General features: G+C 41.2%; 1 protein-coding gene across 3 annotated transcripts in view; it reads right to left on the reverse strand.

Annotated features, from left to right (window-relative positions):
• Window positions 1–24,999, reverse strand: part of LPCAT1 (lysophosphatidylcholine acyltransferase 1) — a 124,791-nt gene that overhangs the window by 66,951 nt on the left and 32,841 nt on the right. For all 3 annotated transcript variants that reach the window (XM_074987896.1, XM_074987895.1, XM_074987894.1), the window contains exons 4-9: window positions 24,215–24,327; window positions 21,263–21,323; window positions 14,564–14,622; window positions 10,346–10,380; window positions 6,150–6,204; window positions 2,107–2,189 (exon numbers count right to left, since the gene is read on the reverse strand). In XM_074987896.1, coding sequence (XP_074843997.1) covers window positions 2,107–2,189; window positions 6,150–6,204; window positions 10,346–10,380; window positions 14,564–14,622; window positions 21,263–21,323; window positions 24,215–24,327 — 406 coding nt within the window. The remainder of the gene's footprint in view (window positions 1–2,106; window positions 2,190–6,149; window positions 6,205–10,345; window positions 10,381–14,563; window positions 14,623–21,262; window positions 21,324–24,214; window positions 24,328–24,999) is intronic.

Raw genomic sequence — 24,999 nt, forward strand, 5'->3', positions numbered from 1 at the left:
AATGATACTAAGTAGAAGGGATGATACATCTTAAACTAGGGCAGGACGTGGTGAAGGTATGGAGAAAAAAACTTGCAGCCACAATAAAAAGTAGGAGCAAACAGACACAGGTAACCTTTGTGAAAGGCCATTTGCTCCCATCCTCAAAACTATAGAGATCACTATCAAAGACCAGGGAGGGTCCCCCTGGATACATTCCCTCTTATCCTAGAAGGTGAAGAACTATTGTTATAGGTGGAGGAGTCTCTGCCGTAAGTACTACCTAGGGCAACATCAGGGGTTAACCACTAAGGTCCTTCCCACTTAGTAGCTAAGCCAACTGAGACAGCTCTTGGATACCAGCCTCAGGACTGAAAACTCTCATCTAAATCAATACAAAAACCCAGAAGTATCAGGCACTTGAACACATCAGTAATCTTTATTGGAGAGGACAAAACAGGATTTGACCACTTCTTGGATCTGGAGCAGTTACTTGACACAGAGTTCATTTACGTAGTCTATTGGGAAACTGCTGATCCACTGAAGTACCCCGAAGCGATGCTTCTTGGAACCTCTGCTAACATTGCAGAGTACTGTTCCAGAAGTTGCTGAAAAGAACTTCCTTTTGCCTTAAGGGGAGGAAAAAAATTGTGATTTTTTTCTGTGATTCCATAGAGGAAAGTGGAATCTACTAAGTCATCCTAACTAATCAAATATAACTATATGCCCTGAGGTTTCAGAGCACAAAGAATCATTTAAGAACTGACAAAGCCATCACGTGCAAGGTGACTCATCCTATACCTACACCTAGAAGTTTATCTTCTGGACTGTTAGAGCTAATCATCTCTGAAGCAGGTGGGCCTTCAGTGACTCTTTTAAAAAGCAAAGCCTGTAGGTGATTCTATCTTCATGAGCATGAGAAGATGTCACTCACTAAGCACTTAGCAAGGAAGGGAAAAACAGTGGAAGAAACGTCCAGACGTTTTACTGATGTCCAACACACACCCGATAAAGCCTTTTTTTAATCCAAGCAACTCTTTATGTGCTGATCTTTGCTGAATAGTGTTTCCTTGGCCTAATGAAATAAGAACAGGGCTGAGCTGTGAAACCTTGACTACCGCTCCCACCTGTTCCACGGAGTGGTTTTAATATTCACCTTACACTTCACAAAACTTATTTAGTGAGGCTTTTCACCACTCCAGTAAGCTATATGCAAACACCACTATTCTCCTCTTACTAAGGCTTTTGTTAACAGATTTTTGTTAACCTGGTCTTTTGTGTGCTTTTATTCTACACAATAAGAGATTTCATAGGGACGACCAGCGATTCTCAACTTGAGGGTCCTGGCCCAACAGAGAGTTGCACCACAAGGCTAATTTAGGAGGATTACAGTATTGCCATCCTTACTTCTGTACTGCTTTCAGATGTGTGCAGCTGGACAGCATGAGTTGCTAGCCCAGCCTCCAGCTGTGAAGGCAGTGTCTCAACAGCTGCACTGCATAAATATGGTCCCTCTAATTTTGTCCACCCATGTGCAGAATAATGTTTTTGGCTTTTTTTTTTGTGGGGTGGGGGGGCGCTTGCTGTGTGGCTCTGCTAATTAGCAGGGTAACTTTTGACTCTCCCTTCAGAAGCCACACAAGTGCATAGCTTACAGGAAACACTGGTGGCTTTACCATACATACTGTGCCACCTTAAATTCTCCTCTGCTGCTAGTAGCTCCTCTGCCTTTAGAGCTGGGCTTCCAGCCAGCAGCTTCCACTCTCCAAAGGCAGCACCACTGCTAAAGGCAGCTCAGTTATAAGAAAAGAGGTACCACAACCCCCTCTACAATAACCTTGAGACACCCCACCTATGAGACACCTTTTTGATTCAGGATTCCTAAATTTACAATACTGTGAAATTTCAGCTTAAAATAGCTGAAATCATGAAATGTACTGTTTTTAAAATCCTATGTTCATAAAATCAATCAAAATAGAATGTGAATTTGGTAGGACCTTATGAATATGAAATATAAGTTACAGGCAGGCAAATATTAATAACTTTAAATACTTCTTTTTGATACCAAAGAGAAACCAAGCATCTATTTTTCCAGTCCATAATCCAATATATTAATAGCATACTTACTCTGCCATTACACGTCTGACATTATTTGCATACAAAGATGGGTTTTTCTTTTCCTCTTCTGAAGGCATATACACAGGTAGGAACTGTACATAGAAAACTAAATTATAGCAAAATATTTAACATTGAAAAACATTTGTATTATAAGAGTACAGTGAAAGATGTAAACTAGAACTGAAACTTATATTTATAGGACTGTAACAACAGTATCACATTGAAAGCTACCAAAAAAATCCAACTTAGAAAATTAAATCTTCATGCCCTGAGTTAAGAAAAGCCACATCAAATGCTATAGATGACCATGTGGCTTTGGCTCTGCTTATTTCTACCTCAGAGACACAGACTAGGTGATTTTTGATTTCCTCTTTTGAGTTGGGGGCAGGAAGATGTTAACTGTTTTCCCAAATGCCACGATTCTCCATTTTCATTCTGCATACTATTTCAGAAGAAAATGATTGTTTTACAGACCCTTCCCAAACCTCCAATCTTTCAATTCCCCATTATCTGTTTTCTAGTTTTGTTTATTTCTGACTGCATGCATAACTGAGCAGTGACCATACCAAGATTCGCAACTTGTCTTAAGAACGTCAATGGTTCTAAGACATTAGTCATGCTTTCTGTTTTCATCATCTATTTAGGATTACATTCTGCTGCTTATCCTAACATCCGAACACCTTTCACATAAAACCAACTGGTCAAAGATCTTAGTGGACTACAGGGAGTCTGACTTTTCTTCCTTTTTGGATAAAGTGATGGAGTACATCATTTATTCATACCCTATTCATGACTGTAATAATCTTCATACAAAATATAACTTGTGAGGAATCATTTGAAAACTCACTCATTGGTCAATAATATCATCATGAAAAGTATGTATGTTTTGAAATCTCCTGGCTTGATGTTCTTAGCATATGTTCAAAACTAGACTACCCTGACTAGGCAGAAGTATCCTGAATGGTGGGGGGAGGGCGGGGAATGACATATAAAAAGTAAAGAGGATCTGTGAGATAACAGGCAGAGAAAATGGCAAGAGATAAAGCAAATTTGCATTTCACCAAACACAAGTGAGCAGAAAGAACATGGGAGCCTCCTTCAACCACCAGGCTGCCTGTTGCCTTCTTCACTGTTTGAATAAGCTTTATGTTGATGGTAATGCTCAGAAGAATCCACTCCAAAGATTAATCAGACTACATGAAAAAGTGACAGAAAACCCCAAGCTCGCAGTGTTCTCTTTCACCAAATATAACAAAGCAATCAACCCTTTGACTTTGGGGGAAGATTTTGAGCTGAGAATTTGGTCAGCTATGTTGTTTGAAACATGAAATTAAGATTTTACCTTTAACCATATCTGGAATATTAAGTTTTAGCTACTAGAAACCATTTCATCTTCATCTCTCATGTATCCCATTTCTGAATTTAACACCTGATACTTGAATTGACTTAAAATTCTATCTTCTTTGTTCACAAACTAACATTTTTAATCCAAATCAATCCAGTGCTCTGTTTAAATTGAACTGTTTGGTTAACTCCAGATACAGTGGCACTCAACTGTTAAATCTGACCCTTTACAACAGACTGCTAATACCTGAACTATCCAGAAGTACCCTGGACAGTGCAGAACACACACTGATGGGAAAATGTGGGACGAAGTATTATGGGGTCAACTGGCAAGTAGTAACCAAGGCTGCTGGAAGCCACAGTCTGACTGGTATGTTTCTGACAGACTGCCGGACCAGGGCTACAGCTATAAAAAGTCAGCAAACAACCTGCAGGGCAATTTTAAAATGAAGATTAGATGGTTTTGAAGAAGAAATGTTCTAGTTCAATCACAGCTACTGGACTTGAGGCAGGAACTAACAAAGAAAAAAAGAAAAAAATAACTGGAGATCTGCATCTCCTAGAACTGGAAGGGACCTTGGGAGGTCATCTAGTCCAGTCCCCTGCCCTCTTGGCAGGACCAAGCACCGTCCCTGACATCTATTTGCCCCAGTCCCTGAATGGCATCCTCAAGGATTGAACTCATAATCCTGGGTTTATGCTCAAACCACTGAGCTATCCCTCCCCCCAATAAAACATAAGCATTTTGTAGCGGGCAGGGGACTGGACTAGACTAGATGACCTCCCAAGGTCCCTTCCAGTTCTAGCAGATGCAGAATTAATAAAACCAAATCCTATTTTCTGAGTTATAGAAAAGAGAAGACTAAACAATCACAATATGATCGATCAGGCCAGGTCGAGGATGGTCTTCTGGTAGCCCAGAGCTGATCTACAACCTCTCCTCTCTTCTGCCTGTGTAGCAAGGCAAGAGAGTGGTCCGACTACTACCTCAGTCCTCCACTATTTTCTGCCTCCTGTGGCTGCTGCAGCTCAGTGTGGTCGAAAGTAGCCCAAGAGTCCTCAAACACAGCGCAAGTTGTTCAGAACACACAAAAATGAACTCAACACATGCTCATGCCTCCTGACTTGTGCTCTGTGCATATTCACTGTAAGTGGGGATCCGGTCTAATATTGACAGAGAACAAGAATTACATATTTACTTCTTCTACAAGAGAGAGCCTGCAGGACAGCTTGCCCGAACTGGGAATCTGATATGGAGGCCAAGGGATTCGGAAAATGATACATAAAAGCATACTGAGCTCCAAAAAACTGAAACGAACAGACATAGGTATTTATGGGTATTTATATTAATAAGCAACAGCTTTTATCATCACACTGTCTGCATCAAAGGCCATCCAACATCTTGGGCCAGGCAGGCCTATACCCACTAAAGCACATGTTTTGAAGACTACACTGCTGCTGAAGATATTCCGCATGACTATTTTGTTTAGGTAAATAGATATGTCAGTCTGTAGCAATGTTTTAAATTGTTGAATACACTAGGATGGTAGAGTAATTTGAACAGACTATGTTTTCTTAACCAGCTCCCAATTAAAAGAGTGTTCAAGGGGACAATAATTAATTTTGAGAGCCTATTGAGTGATTTGTGGTTCCTGGACAGATATCAAATGGAAGTCGGCACTCTTAGCTAGCAAAGGAGAAAACAGGGGCAACGCTGGATATTTCAGGGACAAGTTAAAATATGTCTGAACTACCACTAATTTATAGCAATGTTTCCCAACAACTGGTCTGCTGACCAAAGCTGGTTCTGGAGATCTCACGGATGCCATTTAAGAAGGCATCCAGGCAGTCCCTAATGCCAAAAAGGTTGAGAAACAGTGACTTAGAGGACCAAGATACCTTTGACAACTAAAGGGTCCTTGCGGCCTTAAACTGGAAATGCAACATTCCTGAGCAGACACCCAGTGCATAATGTCTGTATAGAACTTTAAAACATATTTGGAATGGATTTTATTTAAACTTGTTAAAAATGTATACTTTACGAACAATTTCTACAACAGACTACTTGTGAAATGTATTTTCTGTGGAAGTTACTAAATGTATTCCACTGATTTAAAAGCAATTACTCCTGCTTCATTTTATGTAAGACATAAATATAAAGATGATAAAGTGAAGAGACATTGAGACAGTTCCTGAGAGCCAGGAGTATAATTCTGCTACCCTTAACTTCTCAGAGAAACAGTTTACTGTGTTGGCATTAATGTTGCTTTTCCATTCAATTTACCACATGAAGGGCTTGTCTACACCTGCCCCCAACTTCAAAGAGGGCATGGTAATCAGGGCGATGGGAGATTACTAATGAAGTAGTGCGGTGAATATGCAGCACTTCATTAGGTTAATTCTCCCCCATGGCAACTTCAAAGTGTAGGTGCTTTAGGAGACAGAACTACTTGGTTAATCAAGCGGTTAATCTTGTAAGAGCAGAGGAAGGCCAGTTCTGATGAAACTTGGTGAATCAACAGAACTGTTTATGCAAAATGTGAGGGGTATTCAGATTGCATACAATGCCGGGTTAATATTTTAAGTCTAGTTATATATTTTAATTATACTGTTTTACTCCAGAAATGATGGTGTGAAATACATACAGTCAACAAGAAATGAATTTTGGTATTGCCTAAAATAGAAAGCATTACTGCTTTTATACTAACCTCAATTTCCACAGAATTGTGAAACTGACACAAGGTAAGCCACAGAATTTCCAACCTTACAAAAGAAGGAAAGAAAAAAGATAAGTTCCAAGCGTAGCAAACAACCAACAAACAGCATGCTGAATTCTTTACCCAACATTATGTCTTTCAAGTCAGATGCATTGCACTTTTATGCATTTATGTGTTTTCAGAGGTTTCTGTAAGTACCTAAGAACATTTATTGAAAAGTTGCATATTAAAATCCAGGCAATGAAGTGGGAATTCTGCAGCAGTAAAAAAGTGATGTTCATTATGTAAGAAGCCCACAACCCTAGCACATTTTTATACTTTCCAAAAACTTGTAAATTTGCTTTTGAAAAGTGTCATGGTCAACAGCTACCAGAGGGGTAGCCATGCTAGTTTGTATCTGCAGAAACTGTGCATCTGACGAAGTGGGTCTTTGCCCACAAAAGCTTATGTTCCAATAAATCTGTTTGTCTATACGGTGCCACAGGACTTCTCATTGCTTTTATGGTCAACAACCATGTCGTTTAAATAAAGTTGGAAGTTGCTGACACTTTTTGTTTTGATTTGGGGAACAAACTATTAACTTCCTTTATTTTGAAGTTGGGTGTGAAAGAAGACTTGTATTAATCTACCCTTGGAGAACAACAGACCCCATTCAGTTTCAGGCTCCACTAAGAACCAGCTCTTCAGGCAGTCAGATAATGCTATGTTCGGGTTCTAAAATATTTTGTTTTACACTATAGCTGCTGAAGTGCCTAACAGACTAATTCAGCAAGGTACTGAAATAGATGAGGAACAGCCATGAGGAAAGCCTGGTGAATCTAAGTTAAGATGAGTAACAGAGCTGTATGCTATTTAGGCTGTTGGGAGTTGGTTGATATACTTAACAAAATGCCTGAATTCAGAATGGATTGTTTGCTTTCAGGGTGCATACTCTTTGCGGGTGTCAGCCACACAAAAGTACAGTATCTCTTTGCTTGACATCTGGTAGGTATCACACTGAGTGAACAGAGCTGTCTGGAGAAAACATCCAGAAGTACTGAATGTGGCAATCCACTTGGACATATTTTTCCAAAAGACATCTTATGCCTGAGTCCACACTGGTTTCTGATTCAGTCTGAGGTGCTGGTTTTAACCTACACAGCTTTAAACGATTTACAATTCCAGCTGCCTCAAAAGTGGCCTTTTACGCAGATTACTCTTCCAGCAGCTGTCAAGCAATCCACATACCATTCAGGAAGTTTTTTGAGAATGCAGAGGATAACTTCCTGGTGCAAGTGCAGGAGGAACCAGCTAGGGCTCATGCTCCTCTTGACCTGCTGCTCACAAATTGGGAAGATATGATACTATTAAGTGGTACCCTGGGCAGCAATGACCATGGAACGGTTGAGTACAGTGTCTTTTTTGTTTTTAAAAAAAAAAAAAAAAAAAGAAAGAAAAATAAAAAATAAGGAGCCGATACTCAGCTGGCTCCTCTACCTCCAGCCAATCCCGTGGCTGGGGCTGCCGAGATGCCAGTACGCAGTACAGGCAAGTAGCAGCACAAAAACAACACTGGTTGAGTTTAAGATTCTGACAAAAAGGAAGAAAGGAGAACAGAAGAAAACACACCATGGACTTTAGAAAAGCAGACTGACTGCCTCAGGGAACTCACTGGAAGGATCTCCTGGCAGATTGCTATCAGGGGGAGTCCAGGACATCTGGCCGTATTTTAAGGAAGCCTCATTGATGGCACAGGAACAAACCACTCCAACAGCAGGACAGCAAATATGGAAGCCAATTTGTTTGGCTTAACAGAGAAATCTTTGGTGAACTTAAACCCAAGGAAGAAGCTTACGGGAAGTGAAAAGAGACAGCTGACTAGGGAGGAGTATAAAAATAGTGCTCAAGCATGGTGGGGTGTCATCAGGAAGGCCAAAGTACAACTGGAGTTGCAGATAGCAAGATATGTGAAGGATAACAGTAAGTGTTTCTACAGCCATGCTAGCATTAGCAATGTTGTCAGGGAAAATGTGGGATCCTTATGGAATGGGGAAATCAAGTGTCAGACTATATGGAAAAAAATCAAGTACTCAACCCTTTTTTTTTTTTTTGCCAGTCTTCACATACAAGGTTAGGACTCAGACTGCTGTACTGGGCAGCACAATCTGAGGAAGAGACGTGCAGCTCTCATTAGTGAAAGAACAGGTTGAGGACTATTTAGAAAAGCTGGACCTGAACAAGTCCAAGGGTCCGTATCTAATGCATACAAGGGCCCTGAGAGTTTACTGATGTAATTGCAGAGCCATTGACCATTATCTTTGAAAACTTGTGCAACCTTGTGGTAATCCTGGATAACTGGAAAAAGGCAAATGCCTATTTTAAAAAGGGAAGAAAGAGAATCTTGTCAACTACTCGCTTCAGTCCCTGGAACAATCATGGAGCAGGTCCTCAAGGAACCCATTTTGAAATACTTGATCAGGAACATCCATATAGATTCACCAAGGGCAAGTCATGTCTGATAAGCCTAACTGCCTTCTATGATGAGAAAATGCACTCTGTGTACATGAGGAGAGCAGTGGACATGACACATCTTGACTTAAGCAAAGATTTTACATGGTCTCCCACAGTATTCTCACCAGCAAATTAAAGCACTACAGCTTGGATGAGTGGACTAAAGCAGATGGGAAACTGGCTAGATCACTGGGCTCAATGAGTAGTGATCAACACCAGGCTAACTGGCAACCAGTTTCTAGTACACTGCCTCAGGGGGTCAGTTCTGGGGCTGGTTTAGTTCATCTTCTTCACTAATGATCTGGGCAATGGGATAAACTGCACATTCAGCAAGTTCACAGATAACACTGAACTAGGAGGGAGAGGTAGATATGCTGGACGACAGGGATATGATCCAGAGTTACCTAGACAAATTGGAAAATTGGGCCAAAAGAAACACGATGAGGTTCAACATGACAAGTGCAGAGTGCTGCACATAGGAAGGAAGAATCCCATGCAGTGCTACAGGCTGAGAACCGATGGACTAAGCAGCAGTTCTGCAGAAAAGTACCTGGGGAGTAGACAAGAAGCTGGAAGTGAGTAAACAGTGTCCTCCTGGTGACAAGAAGGCTAATGGTATATTGGGCTGCATAGGTAAGAGCACTGCTAACATCTAGGACACTGGTGAGGTCACATCTGGTGAGGTCACACCTTGCGCAGGCTTGGGTCATTCGCTATGGTCTCAAGTTACTGTGGGGGAGGTGTAGGTTGGATATTAGGAAAAACTATTTCACTAGGACAATCATGAAACATTGTAATGGGTTACCTCAGCAGAGGGTGGAATCTCCTTCCTCAGAGTTTAATGGTAAGCTTAACAAAGCCCTGGCTGGAATGATCTAGTTGTGATTGGTTCTGCTTTGAGCAAAGAGCTGGACTACATGACCTCGTAAGGTCTCTTCCACCCCTAATCTTTCTGATTCTATTATATTATAGCAGGTTAAATCAGTTAAATTACTCAGCTACTATCTCAGATACAGGAGGCTAATGGCAGGGCATTGTTCATAAAATTAACTTTTCCTCTTGATCTACAACATTCACTATTTGCCATTAAGTTCTTATTCAAAATCCTCTATCTCCAAACTTTTTCTGGGCATGAACAGAGCTAAAATAACACTCCGTGAGGTGAGTGTTTCTACTGTAAATATTGATTTATTTCATATTATACAGGATGGTTAATATATTTTGCAATGGCTTTTACAACCTGGATAGTTCTATTTTAAATAAAACAGTCTGTGGGAAAAATAAGATTCTAAAATACTACAGAACATTTTCAAAGGATAGCAATAAAACCATAAATCAATATAAAACTGATAGAAATGCCAAGTGATGAGTCACAGATAACATAATGATTAAAAACAGTAATCTCCCTTCAGATAGGCTCATCAGAAATATTAAAAGTGAAATACCAAAACAAAAATCCACTGCATACGCCTACAAAATGTACTAGCAAGATTTACTTTGCATGTGTATTTGGGATCTAGTTGCTGAATGTTTTCATAATGTGATAATCAAATAAAAGGCACACATTCATTCTGAAGAATGCTCCAGTAACCAACAATATCGATTTGAAAGTGCACTCGTACAATTTCATATAACAATACCAAACTAATTCAAGAAAGCAACTGCTGAACAAAGAGAATAAAACAGAATTGACTTACGCTCCTGGACCTTGCCATGTCCATGTGATTGTGTCCTACAAACCAACAAAGATGAAACATTGCAAATTCACAGAACACCACATGGTACCTACTCTAAACTACCATGGGAACCACAACCCTCTATTTTAAAAATGTACTTAATGGTAAAAGTAAGCCTGTTAAGTTGGGATCTTCAGTCTGCTTTTTATAAAGCTACAAAACAACCGTCAGTTAAACTCAACTTTTACAAATAAAACCAATTTATAACATATTTGCAGACCCAGAGATCACTCAACAGCCAGAACACCGAAAAAATATTTTTAGGAATACATATGGTGCAGATTTGTTTTCCCCAAATAGCAAATTTTTCACATGTAAAAAGCACACTTTACTTTTGCTTAAGAGAACAAAGCAGTAAAAGAACAGAGATAGCATCTTGCAAGGTCACATTGCCTCTCTTCTAAATATCTGTATTGGCCAGAATACAAAGTGTTTTTTCTCCTCTGAAGAAAACCAGCCACATAAAATTGAAGATACAGTACACAAACAACGAAAGCATTAACATTATTCCATATTCTGCCTTGTCAATCTGTCCTTAACTTGTTCAATAGTGTTGGAGGTCTGCATTGACCTTGGGACAAGAAAATTGACAGGAAAGGCAGATCTATAAGAAGCAAGAGTGTGTGCTATGAAGATCTGGAAAGACAAAACTAGTGAAAGACGGTAGAGAAGGATATCACATACAGAGTGGTCAAAGAAATGACTGGCACAAATTTTATTAATTCAATGTCTTCCATTTTTGTTACACAGTTATGAAGCTATTTTCAGTTGCACCTCCACCTTGGCAATATTAGCTGGCTACCTTTTTGTTGGCATGACATTAGAAGTGGGACTTTAAGAGGTATTTGAAACAGGAGAGTGTACTGTTTTTGCACACTAGCTCAGAAAAGGGGTTACACATGTAGGGGAAACCTGGGAAAAAGCACAGAAATTATTGTGGAAGAAGTGAATAAGCAAAGCATCAAGGCTATCATGGCTGGAGTGACACATGGCATAAGAACAAGGGTAGAGAGCAGGAAGAGATAGCTATGCAGGGTCTAGAAGAAGAGACCAAGAAACAAATGTGATCCAATGAAAAAAGGAGGAACGGGGAGATGAAATGTTTAGATCAAATGAGGAAGGTATTCTTAGTGGCCATGTTCTGAATGGAAAGGGGAGGGAGGCACAATATGGATGTGAGGGAGGCAAGGGGCAAGTGACGGCTGCCAAGAGGGAAGATTATGACGACCATTAAAAAAAGTTTTAATTGTGAGGACAAACAGGAAAAAAAAGCCAGAAGATTAAACATGCTGGAGGAAGAAAATGCAAGATTTGCACAGCCCTGAATTTGTGAGATAAGGAGGGCAGGCGTTTACAATGACTTCTGGGTTAAGGGCTTGAGCAACTGTGTAAATGGGGTATAAGACACCAATGGAAAATGGAGTAAAGAGGATTTGGAAGAAAGATAAGAAGTTCAGTTTTTAAGAAGGCAATGTCAGACAGTAGTTTAAGAAATACATCCTCTTAACTGTATGTTTCTAAATTTGATGCGGAGTGCCAGTATCCCTTCTAATTGTTTCCATCCACACACAGAACACACCGTCAATAGAAACACATGCTGACAGCTGTGGGCACTCTGCTAATCAGGTGAGTGGCACCTGAATCTCTCCTTGGCGGCCGTCCAAGCACTCAGCTTACAGAAAACATGGCTAAGTACCCAAAATCAATCAGAGAGTCAATGAAATTAAGACTCTCAGGATCTTGAAAGTTACAGACAATGTCAATATCTTAATTTTGTTACTGCTTAAAACACAAACAGAATAAAAGAAAATAGCATGTACCAAAACTCCCACAAAAATACATTTAAATGAATTTGAAAGGTCAGCAGCTAAGAAAAAGAAATCGTGAAGCAGCTGTAATGGCTGAATGAATAAGTTAAGCCTGGAGTTTAACATTGTTTCTTAATTTGATAAAAGCAAAAATATATGAAAGAAAAAGGGGCACTTTCCCCATAACCAACACTAGAAAGGGACTTAAGACTCACCCTTGCTCCTAGAGTAATATGGAAACTTTCAATAGCCAGTTGTCATCTTCCATCGTTAGAAGGGGTGCTAATGGTGATCCTGGTGCCACTAAAGTACCCCAGGACTGCACACGTATTAAGTTTGGGGTTTTTTGGTAGGCGTCTTTCATTCTCAGGAACCCTCCCTTAGGCTTCTGTGTGTTTGCCTGACTCTGCCAAATCAGAAAGTGCACTTATAGCCGATAGCAGCAACCACAGCCCTTTAGATATCAGAAAATTAAGCCTCTGGCCTGGATTGCTGCTATTTGTCCAGCAAATACGACAGTCAGCAGCCTTCCCTGTAAACTGTGCACGTGTGTGGCCACTGAGGAGGAATTCAAATGCCACCCATCTGCTTAGCACAGTGCCCACAGCTAGGTTTTGTGTTTCTATAGGTGGCGCACATAAAAAATTATTCTGCATCTGGATGAAAAAAGTCCACCAATGGATGGAAAAGATTAGAAGGAACGTTGAGCGTCAGTTTTCAAAAGTGGGCAATTTAATGACACTTCTCTTCTGGACAGTGGTATCACCAAGTGATGGATTCTACTCAGTATTCTGGTGACCACTTTAAGCAACTGAAATGGCATCTCTAACCTGGGAAATTCTAGCAGTTTATTGCACTGGTTAACATCCCTGGGAGAAAAACTATCAGCCTAAAAGTTTTCTCAAGCAGCTGCAAACTTCGTCCTTCCCATCGCATTAGGTGTCAATGCTGAGTAAAGATATGGGCAATGGCTGCGAAGGCCAATGATCAGTCTCTCTTTTGGAAGGTGGGGTTCAGGCTGCAGAAGACAAACCAGGCAGACTGGCTTATGCTTATGATAGTCTCTCACCACTCTGTTATGTAAACACAAATGATGGATGGTGCCAGAAAAGTGAGATGATTTCTGGCTGGCATAGATGCCCTATATGTTTATAATGACTTTCAGAGCTCACTCAAGGACAGCAGTGATTATGATAGGGGCCTAGCACAGGTTGAGGCCTGCATACCTAGAAGGTGATGCCTTTGAAAGATTCTTCTTCCACACAAGAGTGCAGAAGGAACAAGTAAGTACTGAAGAATTTGTCATAAGTGTGACACTCAAGAACCAGTCTTTCAATTTTGGCCTCTTAGAGGATTTTCTAATAAGAGACAGGCTCATGGTAAGCTACAGAGATGAGAAAGAACATATTTATAGAGAGTTTGCTACCTTACTAGAGAACAAGTCATGGAAATCTTTGAAGGAAATGGACTAAGCCAAACTGCCATTGTAGGCTTTAAGGAATGACAAGGGTCAGAAAAACAACAGAAATTACCATGCAGCAGAATATGAAGGTGCTTGAAAGGAATATCTATGGAAATTAGGTGGTGTTAATGGGGTTGAATGTCATTAAGGCTGCTAAAGTTATTAATGCGACTAGTGCTATTGTCCTTGGAGCTTCAGAGTTAGCTGAACTAGCAGAGAATGCAGCTTGCTGATTTAACAGCCTTCTTGTTACTCATAAAGGAAGGCCCCAAGTTCGGTATGAGCTCATCCAGGTTTACTGTCAACGTACCATAGTAGTGGCTCATAGGAGCTAAGTATACTAACCCATGTATGCCTGTAACAATGGTACCAATTCAGTCAGGAAGCTAGGGTCTTTTCCCTTAGACTTGCACAAACATTCCCCTGTAATCATCACTTCTTTTATATATTGATTCGAACAAGTTCCATACTACCCTGCAGGTGGTGTTAGTTACCTACCTAATCCTTGAACGCATGACTTCGAACAGAGGACCCTTTTCCATTATCCTGTCATCCCTCCTTGTTTTTACAAGGGGTCAATTTGTGTAACATCCCTTAGGAATGCCTTCAGATAGTCACTTAAGAGATCTTTTGTTATCACCTTCTTCATTCAAGAATGTGTTTACCTGGTTAGCTGACACCTAGTGTGTTGTTATTTTACCAAGGCCAATCCTAATCTGAAATATTGTTTCTTGGACATTTTGTTTTACTCAGCCATACATTCATGCCTTAATGGTCTGCACAATCCCTTGTACAATGTGTGGGTAGTTTTTTTTTTTTTATCTGTTCTAAGAATGTTAGGGCTGGGAATGCTAGGTCCAAAGAGTAACATATTCCGTAGCCTTAATCTTCAAAGTAAACTGAACTTACCAGTTTGTTCGGATAACGTAAGACTACTGGCTGGACAGGAACTCCAGGAATAAACGCACCTGGGAAGCACACAATGCACATCATTACTTTTTGGTATATTTTCGTATTGTCAAATAAATAACTCATTTCCAAAAAAGAATATGTGACCATTGATTACAGCACTGATCTGGTGCGTACAGTAGCAGAACCTCATAGCATGCTACAGGTTGAACCTCTCTAGTTTGGCTCTCTCTTGTCCCACGACATCCGTAATCCGGCACGATTTTAGTTAGCCAGATGTCCACTTATCATGGGTGTGGCCAAGTTTCCCGTGGTCCCATAAAGTTTGTTTACAGCCACCACTCCTGGCTCTCAGTGTTCTCTGTTGTTATTTAGCTGTAACTTACCCCTAAATGTCTTCTAAAAGCCTAGTAAGGAGTAGAAGTATGAATAATGCTGTTACAGGTTGCATGTCCCAAAGCCAGCATTCTCATATCTGCCAACATTCATGGTCTGGCAGGACCCAAGAGCCCCAGGTTGGAAGGCTAATAAGGGGAGGGCCGTGAGGAGCCTGGTGATAGGGAGGCTGGTGGCTCTGGGCAGCAGAGCCCAGCAGGTCTTGTGTCCCCAGGTGGGGCTGGAGCTAGTGCCCATAGGGCCACATTCAGCAGCCCGGCCAGAGCCAGAGGTGGTGCCTGAGGGGTACGCCAGCAGACCAGTTGGGCTGGAGCTGGCCTCCATGAGGCCAAGGCCTGGCTGTACCAGCAGCCCAGCCAGGGCTGGACTCAGCACCCGCAGGGCCTGGCCATGTCTGCCAGTCCAGCCATGGCTGGAGTCCACATCTGCATCTGCCACCCCAGCATAGCTGGACCAGCGTCAACCCAGCAGGGCCAGAGACCAGGCCAAAGGAAAGGGGGTCAGGGCTGGATGTATGCGGGACCAGTGAGACAAAGCAGAGCCAGCAGGAGGGGCAGGGAAGCAGGCTCTGGGGCTGGAAGCAGGGGACCGCCCCATATGGAGCAAATTCCTTCACGCGGGTCTGGTAAGGTCCCAAGGGTACCAGACAAGGGAGGTGCAACCTGTAGACAATATTGACCTCCAGAGGTCTGGCAAATTTTCTAGTTCAGCACTAATCAGGGTCTGAGGATGTTGGAGTGGAGAGTTTCAAATTGTAGAGAAAAGAACACAGGTTCTAGAGGTAGCAAAATATATATAAATATGCCACAGAAAAAGTAATTTTAAAAAGACAATGTTGGTAAGGGACAACAATGTATATGCCTGTACTTTTTTTAGAAGATACAAGCATTTAAAAGAAAAGAAATACACATATTCAAAATCTCCCAAAGTCCACATAAATCTTAATCAATTATGAAAGCATAAATATTTTATTATAGCCCAGACACTTCAGTTTGACTCATGGATAGTACTGTTGACTTTTTTATATATTTGTTGTTTCTTCCTTTTAACAGTTGTTTTCAGATGTCAATGTGGTGAATATCTGATAATCAAGTATCTTGTAAAAGGTCTCACAAACAAATGTATTTTTATGAAGTTACTTGTTTGGCTGACAAAGGTAACTGCATTAATGTAACAGACTTCTGTAGGGTATGTGATTTTGAATTGCAATACATTCTGATTACAAAATAGCACTCTAACATGCATCAGTTAACAGATAGAAGCCATTATTCAAAATGTAATTGCTAATGTGGATTCACCACATCTCAGTGAAAATGCTTTAAGAAAAACTGAGCCAAGCTATCAGGTGGGATACCAGCAGAAGCCAGTTCTGTGGACAAAACAAACAGCAGTATCTATTTGTCAACAACAAAGGGAGGGGAAAAAAGAAAAGTCTTTAGTAGGAGTGGAAATCTGTTGTCACCAAACCTCAACACCACCCCCCCAAAAAAAAAAACAAAACCAAACACAAAACCCTGCATTTCAGTGTGCACACCCTTAGCGTTTTGCTGCTGAAAGGTAGTTTTTTGGTGACAAACCTTGGTAGTATAGCTGTACCCCAGCAGGGCTAGGAGAAGTAGGAAGGTTGAGTATGTTTGCAGTGCAGGGGAAGAGGAGAGGAGAGAGAGAACAGAATGGGCTGGTGCAGTGGAAATCTGGGTGCCATAGGAACCTGAGGTAGTACAAGTACCAGAGAAGTAGCCACGTTAGTCTGTATCTTCAAAAACAACAGGTCCTGTAGAGGTATCATACATCCAGATACATCTGATGAAGCAGGTCTTTGCCCACGAAAGCTTATGCTCCAAAGTATCTGTTCATCTGTAAGGTGCCACAGGACTTCTTGTTGGTTTTGAGTTAGTACGGGTATTTGGTAGCAGGTTTATAGCCAGTCTGGAGTGCAGTGGGCGCTAGAGAACCAGCACATGCTGAGCCAGCAAACTATGCCACATAAGATATACCAGCAAAAGCAGTTTTGTACCACTATAAAAACTGGTTACCTACCATTCATGACTGTTGTTCTGTGGGATGTGTTGCTTATGTCCATTCCTATTAGATATGCGCGTGCCACATGCATGATTGTCCTGTTTTTTCCCATAACAGTACCATTCAAATGGGGTGTCGAGTCCCCTGGAGCGGTGTTTTTTTCGTGGCAGTGTATGTAAGACCCTGCCAACCCACCAACTGCTCAGTTCCTTCTTGCTGGGATACCACAACAGAAGGGAGGAGAGCAGGATCTGAATGGACACGAGCAACACGTGCTGAAGGACAATGGGTACGAAAGGTAGGCAAGTGGTGGTTCTTTGAGTGCTAGCTCATATCCATTCCAATTAGATGACTCCAAACCAGTTCCCTTAAGGGAGAGGTCAGAGTACACCTGGTTGCAAATTGGAGCAGTGCCCTGCCAAAGGCGGTATCATCTCTGGCTTGCTGCACGACTGCATAATGCAAGGTAACAATGTGGATGGAAGATCATGGGGCTGCTTTGCATGTGTCCTAAAATGGCACTTGTGCTGGGAATGCAGCAGATGACGTTTGCGCTCTTGTAGAGCGTACCATCAATGCTGGAGCCAGAGTCATAGCATCTCCTGGTGCCCGTGTAATCTAGGATGAGATGAGATGGGACGCCACTTTATCCTCTCTACTGTAGCAACTGAAGAGCTGTAGAGACATCTAAAATGGCTTTGTGTGCTTGCTGTAGAAGGCCAAGGTACATCTAAGGTCCAGGGAATGCAGCATGTGTTCTCTGTTACTGGCATGTGGAACAGGAAAGAACACATGTAGGAAAATGTCCTGATTTACATGACAATGGGAGGCTACCTTAAGGAAAAATACAGGGTGTAGGCATAGTTGCACCTTGTCTACATAGGGCTCAGATTTCAGCACCTTGAATTTAGAGATGCTTCTGACTGAAGTTATGGATACCAGGAAAACTGCCTTCCAGGATAGGTAGAGCAAGAAGGAGGACACTACAGGCTCAAAGAGGGTGGCTGAGACCATAAGCCAGGAAAGAACCAACCTGAAATCCCACTGAGGAAGAGGTGGTCTCAACCGTGAACACAGTCTATCTAGCTCCTTGAGGAATCAACCTACTATCAGGTTTCCAAAGACCAACCTACCCTCCACCTCTGGAACAAAGGCAAAGACGGCAGTCACATGTACTACAACAGATGAGGCTGCCCAGCCTTGCTGTTTCAGGCCAACCAGGTAGTCCAGCACGAACAGGACTGAGGCTTGTTTTTGAATATTATCTTTCTGCACAAAATAGACTGAGACCACACTGTGCTAAGCAGGTGACTAGAGTGGAGGGTTACCTACCTCCCAGTTCAGGAGGTCCTACTAAGTCTAAGTACTGGCTGGTTTAACCATGGAGTTCCCACACTGTGAGATGGAGAGACTCCAGGTTGGGATACGATAACCAGCCATAGTCCTGTGTGATGAAGGCTGGAAACAAGGGCAGGGCTATGGGCCAGTCCACTAATAGGGCTAATAGCACAGTGAACCATCACTGGTGTTACGAGATTCAACCAAGCCCTGTGCTGGTTCACTGTAGGAGGACCTTGTGCATGAGAGGGAACACGTAGGAAAGGTGGCCTGCCCATGACAGGTGAAACATTTGCCACAGAACTGTGCCTATGGTTCAGGAAGGAGCAGAACTGGTGACCCTTCCTATTGCTCCACATCCTGAACAGATGCAAGCGGGGGGAAAAAAACCACCTCTGTAATATAGCAAAAGTGATATCTGCTCTGAGGGACCATTAGTGGCTGCTGAATGAGCAGCTGAGACAGTCGGCTAACTCATTCTGTGCTCCCAGTAGGCATGATACCTACAGGTGAATTGAATGGGTGAGGCAGAAGTCCCACAGCTCAAGGGTTCAGAGGAGTGAGCACCTCCCTGTTTGTTTATGCAGAACATTGCTGTGTTGTCTGCTGATACCAACAGGAATTGGTATTCAGGCAAGCTTGAATCGTCTGGCAGGCCAGACCTCTAATGCTGATACGCAGTGGTAACTCTGCTTGGGACCAAATACCTTGTGTTCTGGTAGTGCCCAGGTGTGCTCTCCACCCCATCGAGGAGGCATTCATGACTGGCTGTAGGGCCGGTTGTAGCAAAGGGTACTCCCATACAGACCACCCATGGCCGCAACCAATGAAACACTGAGCACTTGAGGGGAAAGTCTGACTATTCTTTCCAGAGTGCACCACCTGGGTTTGTCCTCATGTCCAAGCCGTGCCTGGAGGGGACAGTGGTGCAACCATGCTCTGGACCATGTAAGCAACCCAGCAGTTCCATGCAGTTTCTGGCCATAGTTGTGAGGAACTGGGGGAGGCTTAGGATATCTCTGAGGTCCTGGAAGTGGGACTTAAGCAGTGGTACTCTGGCTTGTGTTGTCTATTCTCTGGGTAGGGACATGTGCAGGCTTGGGCACATTCAGGATAAGACCAACCTGAAAAAGGTGGTGTAGGCATGGGGCACATGTTCTTCCATGTGTGCTCACTGACAACTATTTCAGATTTGGGGAAAATTTAGACCTTCATGTGAGTGGCTCTGCTATGGGTACCAACACAGCCCTACAGCATGCTGACATTTTTATGGCTGACTTTGAACAATGCTTCCTCACTTGTCATCCATTAGCACCGGTCCTCTAGGCAAATACTCACCAGCAACTACACACCACACCACAGAGACACTGAGGCAGGAAGCAATCCATGCAACAAACCCTGCTGCCAACTCTGCCTGCATTTCTGCTCAAGTGACACCATCACAGGACCTAATCACAACAGCCACACCATCAAGGACTCAGTCATCAAAAACCATAACATACAAAAGCCAGCAAGAGAACATGTCAGTCTCCCTGGACTCTCAGTCACCCTCCTTTAAAAAAATCTTCAAAAGCAGACTTTGAAGAGAAACCGTAAAGCTGCAATTCATTTCCAAACTGAATGCTATTAATCTGGGCTTGAATATGGACTGGGAACGGCTGGCTCACTACAAAATTTTCACACCCCCTCATCAGCTGTTTGGAATCAGTCATATCCACTCTTTCTGAGATGGCCTCATTAGCACTGATCCTCCACTTGATAACTTCCTTCTTTTCATGTGCTAGTATATTTATGCCTGCCTCTGTAATTTCTATTCCATGCATCTGACACCGTGGGTTTTTGCCCACAAAAGCTTAGAACCAAACAAATCTATTGGTCTTTAAGGGGCCACAGGACTCCTTATTGGTTTTGCAGATACAGACTAACATGATACTTACTACAACTATTTACAAACAGTAAGGCAAGGCAGCTAGATGGGCTCTTTCAGGAGTATCACTGCTGGTAAAAAGAACTGAACAAATGGCAAAAATGGCAAGTCAATAGGGTTCTACCTATACTGCCAAAGACGTGCCACTCCGAAGATTCCACAGCCAGAGGTGGAAAATGTACCCCCATAAGTTACTTGAGTAAAAGTACAGCTGGTGGGGGGAGAGCTGCTGGGGGAGGTACTTAAGTACAAATCACTGGTATTCCTCTGAAAAACTACTTGAGTAAAAGTACACACGTGTGCGCATGTCACAACTTTATTGTACTTCTGTACCCAGAAGTCAAAGCTGCTGCACTTTTATTCAAGTAAATTTTTGGGTACTTTTTTAAACCTCCGTGCCCAGCTGACCCAATGGGTCCTGCTGGGGGCAGGGGGAACACCTTCCAAATATTGTACACACAATGTGCCCACAGCTAACTGGAAGGGACATGAGCAAGCACTTGAAGTAGGGCTGTGGCAGTATGGAAATGCTGATGGAGGAGAGGGGAAGTCCCTCTGACATTACTATACTGCCAAAAGCCTTAGTAGAGAGCATCTCCTAAGAAGAAAATATGTAACATCCAATGGGAAGAGCACAGTCAACTACAGACAGTCCAACAACAAGTACTGCTGCAACCTCAACTAGTCACAGATGTACAGTGAACTCTTAGACTGCATGTTTCGGAGAGGAGCTAAGACTGCCCCAGAACCACAAGGAATGCAAAAATGCAGTAGGAGAAACACTTGTCTTTCAGCTTCTTATACACAATCCAGAAAACAGTAAGTAAATGCAAGTTTTGTGTAAGACTACAGCTAGAGTCCACCTCCAGGACCAAAAATGGCATTTCAACCACACCAGTTTCTTATTCAAATTCTGTAAACAGCAAACCATTGACAATGGCAACCAATATATATACATATATATTTAAATTATGAAATTTGAGAGTTATGTAAAGAAAAATATGCGTCATACCTACCAGGCTTGAAGGTAATTAGACAAGATCGGTTTGTGCAAGTTCCTTCTGGGAATATCATTATCTTGGAACAAAAACAAAATTTACTGTTCTTTATTGTACTTACATCTTTTCAAAACCAAAATTAGAATTCTTCACATTTGAGTTACAGTAATTTAAGAAAAAGTTAAGTTTCTATGATAGCTTGGTCTTTCGAAGTCAGAGACTTTCAGATGCATGGAATCAAGGACAAATTATTTGGGCTTTAAACCCATGTTTACACAGGGTAGCATAAAGGACTAGCTGGTGGGAGAACAGGGGGAACAGAATGACAAACTATTTTCCAGATTCTCTGTTTCAATTTTAAAAATACATGAACCACACATAACCGATGCAGAGGGGCCTGCCTGAGTTTGAGGAGAGCATGACGCGGTCAGTGGCTATCAGATGTAACTGTGACATGCATTTCAACAGGTGCTAATTTTGCAATGATATTTTAAATGTCAACACTGATAACCACATCAGTATCCAGAGCATTTAAGAAAGGCAGCACCACTAATGTTTCCCACAGTGGTTGCTTTTTGGCCAGAGTGACAGAACGTACCTATGTCAACACACTATACATTATTACAATAATCTTTGTGCAAATTATGCTTTTAAGCCATTGTTTGAAAATGTAGAATTTGCTCATCAATACTGCCCTGATAAAATATGTGTAACAAGATTATGCGTGAAGTTGTAAGATTTCACGACACTGTGTTACTAACACATGTCCCAAGCTGGCAAACAGTTCTCTATCATACAAAGCTAGGTGTGCTCTGCTTAATTTGCATTTCAGCAGTAAAAAGAACTCTCAAATAGGAAAGGAAACAAAAAAAAAAGAGGCTCCAACAAGTGAGGAAAAGCAGCAGGGAACATCCTTTCCTATGGAAACACTCACTTCTCAATCTCATCTGGAAATGTTTTCCAAAGATGGGAACTAATATTATAAAAATGAGGGACAAACACCCTAAGCCACCCCTTCTCTTTCTGTCCATCTGCTATACCAAAAGGAACACAGGAAGCAGCCAATGAACTGAAGGAGTGGTCCTGATCTAAGAAGTTTGATCAGTGAGATTGCTGAGAACACACGGTGAGAAAATCTCTGTTTGCAATTTATCATAATTTGTTAAACTAGGCACTAATTAAATTTTATCCTTATTTTTCTTGTAACCATTTCTGACTTTAATGCTTCATCACCTGTACACACACACACACACACACAATCAACTTTAGTTAATAAACTTGGTTTATTGTTTTATCTAATTAAATGTGTTTATACTGAAGTGGCTATGAAACTATGTATGAGGCAACAAGATGTGCGCACATCTTTTCTATTATTAAAATGTGATTGACATTATATATGTACACACACACACACACACACACACACACACACACACAGAGATATATAGTATGTATGTATGTATGTACATTTGTACTGTCGAGGAAAGACCTGGACAGTACTAGAAAAAGCTAGGACTGGGAATGTGTTAGTGTCACCCTGAAGTATAACCAAAAGCGAGGCTGGGCTGGCTGGAGCATGCATACAAAACACAGCTGGGAGTGCCTTACATGCTGGATGATGTGTGCAAGCGGTTCTGACAGGAGGCTACAGGAACAAAGCTGTTTAAAAGGCACCGTATGTTATAAGACAGGAGTGCTAGTTACTCAGTCTGGATTGTTCTCTGGGCATGTCACAGGAGGCAGGAAGAAGGGAGAGGACACAAATGACTTGCCCACAGGACATGAAAGATGCATAAGTTAAACTTTGGAGTCTATGAACACACACAATGAGATTACACAGGGTACAATTAGTTTAATTTTCCTAAATAAAAGCTTGGCATTGAAGAGATTTCGAAACACTGCTTAAACTACAAACAAGATTGCATTACATTTTATTTCGACTTGAGCTCTTCAGCAAAGGTACAGAATCTAGTATTAAGGGCCCAAGCATAAAATATTTATACTAGTGAGTGACTATCTTACGGCATGGAGGTATTTTGTTTCTTAATCACATTTACTATATGATTATAACAGGCTGTGCTTAAGACTCGCCATAATTTGGGTTCCTTAATATTTCATTCTATAGGTCTTTCAACAATTTGCAATTTTTCATCTTTTATATACTTTGTCTCTCTCCCAAAATAGGGTTCTGGAGCTTGGAAGTTTGTATTTCTAGTTTGGACCAAACTGATACGTATTTTCCAAATGTGACTATAGTGGATTGGAAAAAAAAAAAAAGGGCAGGACCACTCTCCAGCACCCAGTCTGTGATAATATGCTGAAAGGCTCCAAGTTCTTCTGCCTTGTTGTGGATCCCAATGAGGAACCCAACACAATCAGGAACTACTCTAATATAAATGTATGCCTCTTTAAAATCTGCTTGTTTGTCCAATTACATTGGCAGATATGTTTATCAAATATAACTAATTAGTCTGTGCACTTGTGGAATTAAGGGATCAGACAGGTGGCACATCTAATGCTAAGATAAAAGACAGACTGGCCTTCAGAAAAAAGGAGAGTTTTAATGTTTCAAATTTTAAAATAAAGATAAATATGCTTCTAGAAAGCTTAAGGCTGAAATATAGTAGTTATAATTATCCTTCCTCTTCTATTCGCTCTCTGTCCCAAACGTGTACCGTATCATAAGAACTATAATTTCAGAGCAAGAACCTCAGGTGCTGATTAAAAACTTCAACTGCTTCTAATATTTTTGGACCTATGTGAATTTTTTCCAACAATTTTATTTTATTTTATTTTACAATAGAACTTAAATATTATGCTAGCAATGTGCTTTGCAAAGAAACCTTTTAAATCTTGCATTTATGGAGAAAAACATGTAGGTGTAGTGTGTCCTTTAGGGAAAAAAGAATAAAATTTATTTCTTAAAACCAACAAACGTCTTATGTCACATAAAAGGGTTTATAAAAATACCTGTGGCCATTTGCCATCAGATTGAGCACGTCTCTTTATCTCTTCAACAGTTTTTCTGCGAGAATCCTGGTCTGACCGAGACACAAATACTGGCCGTATATATTTTATTAAAGCTGAAAAGAAAAAGAAAAAAAATTCTTCAAAGAAGTGCTTTAAAAATCTATGAAACATTTAAGGAAAGAAGGGACCACTGCAATTATCTACTCTGAGCAGTATACCATGCCATAGAACTTCTCCAAAATGATTCCTTGAGCACAGGTTTCAGAGAAAACAACCAATCTTTCACTTAAAAATGGTCAGTGAAGAAGAATCCACATGGACCCTTAGTAAATTGTTCCAATGGTCAATTAGTCTCACTGTTAAAAATTTACACCTTTTTTCTGATCTGAACTTGTGTAGTTTCAATGCCTAGCAACTGTATCACATTATACCTTTCCTTGCTTGACTGAAGAGCCCTTAATTAAAGATTTGTTCCCGATACATTTAAAGACTGAAGTCAAGTCATCCTTAAATCTTTTCATTCTGAAGCTAAATAATTTCATGTTATATCATGGCCATCCTTTGAACAGGAATCTGTTACAAGCAAAATAGGGGCACTCTTTGAATGGTTTACATTATTCTATTTACAGGTAAAATTAAAGCAAACCCTTGACTCATTTTCATTATTCAAGCTGAGAGAAACATTAAAATGAATAACGAAAAGCAAACTATATTTTAAATGCACTTTTAATAGACCAAGATCTTATTTGTAAAATGAGGCTTTACGTGAATGGGATTTTAAAATA

The sequence above is a fragment of the Carettochelys insculpta genome, chromosome 2 (assembly GCF_033958435.1).
Source record: "Carettochelys insculpta isolate YL-2023 chromosome 2, ASM3395843v1, whole genome shotgun sequence".
In the NCBI taxonomy this organism is placed as follows: Eukaryota; Metazoa; Chordata; order Testudines; family Carettochelyidae; genus Carettochelys; species Carettochelys insculpta.